The 1,415-nt window shown below is 28.1% G+C and overlaps 1 protein-coding gene across 1 annotated transcript; it reads left to right on the forward strand.

Annotated features, from left to right (window-relative positions):
* Positions 1-308: 308 nt before the first annotated feature.
* LOC124421265 lies at positions 309-1,235 on the forward strand. Its single transcript, XM_046956152.1, has 2 exons — positions 309-322; positions 515-1,235. Exons 1-2 carry the CDS (start codon positions 309-311, stop codon positions 1,233-1,235), a joined length of 735 nt encoding a protein of 244 aa, XP_046812108.1.
* The last annotated feature ends 180 nt before the right edge of the window (positions 1,236-1,415 follow it).

The following is a 1,415-nucleotide window of genomic DNA, read 5'->3' on the forward strand; positions in this document are numbered from 1 at the left end:
GAACTAGAACTGAACTAGAACTGAACTAGAACTGAACTAGAACTGAACTAGAACTGAACTAAAACTGAACTAGAACTGAACTAAAACTGAACTAGAACTGAACTAGAAATGAACTAGAACTGAACTAGAAACGAACTAGAACTTAACTAGAACTGAACTAGAACTGAACTTTTAATTTAGTTTTATAAAAAGTTTGAACCTAATCGTGCTTTATTTTTATATCGACAACCTTACGAACAGCACAATCATTTCTCTCAGTATACTTAATTTAAAAATTAAAAACAACAAGTTAAACAATTTTTAATTAGATGCTTTTGAGAGCGTTAAACATAAAAACCAAATAAAAATATACATTCGCATTAAAAATTCATAAAGAAATGTTTTTACAAATTCTAATATTTCAAACTTTATTAACTCTAACACTTTTAAATAAGGTAAAAAGTTTAAAAATTCCCAAAGAAAAAAAAAAAAAAAAAACAAATAATATTTTCTATTATAAAATAAAGGTCCTCAGTTTGGAATCAATTTCCCAGCAAGAACAAGAAGAACTTATAAATCATGGTATCGCTCAATACATCAAACGTTTTGAAATTATAAATCTAAATGCTGAGGAAAAATTCACCACAGAATTGAAAAGTCTGAAGGAAATATTTGAATACACTTTGAATACTAGTAATTTTGAAAAAAAGAAACATTTATTGGAGACATTTCAGGAAATATTACCCTTAGAATTTGCAGCATTTGTGAAAGAGAAATTGGCCAAACAGAAGTTAAATGAAAATATACGTATTGCTAAATTCTATTTAGTGCATATGTATAACGATCTAAAGGACTTGGGCTTAGATAATGAGGCCCTTAATTTACAATATATTTTGGAGAGCATTTATCAAATTAAAGATTTACGCGAAAAACGTTTAATGTATAATTATGTTATTAGCAACTTATCGACAGATTTTCAGGATATATTGGATCATCAGCCCATGCATGAAGTTTTACTTAAGGCTCATTTGAACTTTCTGCTACATTTTATAGTCCATGTTACTCTCTTAACGGATGCGGAGCAATACGACGAGGACTTGGCTCTATTAGGTGAACAACTTTACGTGACTTTAAAAAATGATAACGTTCAGGAGAAATTGAGTTTTTTAGAAAAGTTTAATGATGTTTCCACAAAATTTGGCAGAATGTTGCAGCAACTTTTTATCGAGTATAAAATTGACAATTTTGGAAATTGAAAGTGAAAGTGAAGTCATACAAAATATGGGTGTTTTGGGATTAAATAGCTCTTCTCTTTTGGTATATAATTTGTTAAATAAATTTTGAAATTAATAAATATTTTAAGTCCTAATATAATATAACTAGAACAGAACTAGAACAGAACTAGAACAGAACTAAAACAGAACTAGAACAGAACT

The sequence above is a fragment of the Lucilia cuprina genome, chromosome 2 (genome assembly GCF_022045245.1).
Source record: "Lucilia cuprina isolate Lc7/37 chromosome 2, ASM2204524v1, whole genome shotgun sequence".
NCBI classification, from domain to species: Eukaryota; Metazoa; Arthropoda; class Insecta; order Diptera; family Calliphoridae; genus Lucilia; species Lucilia cuprina.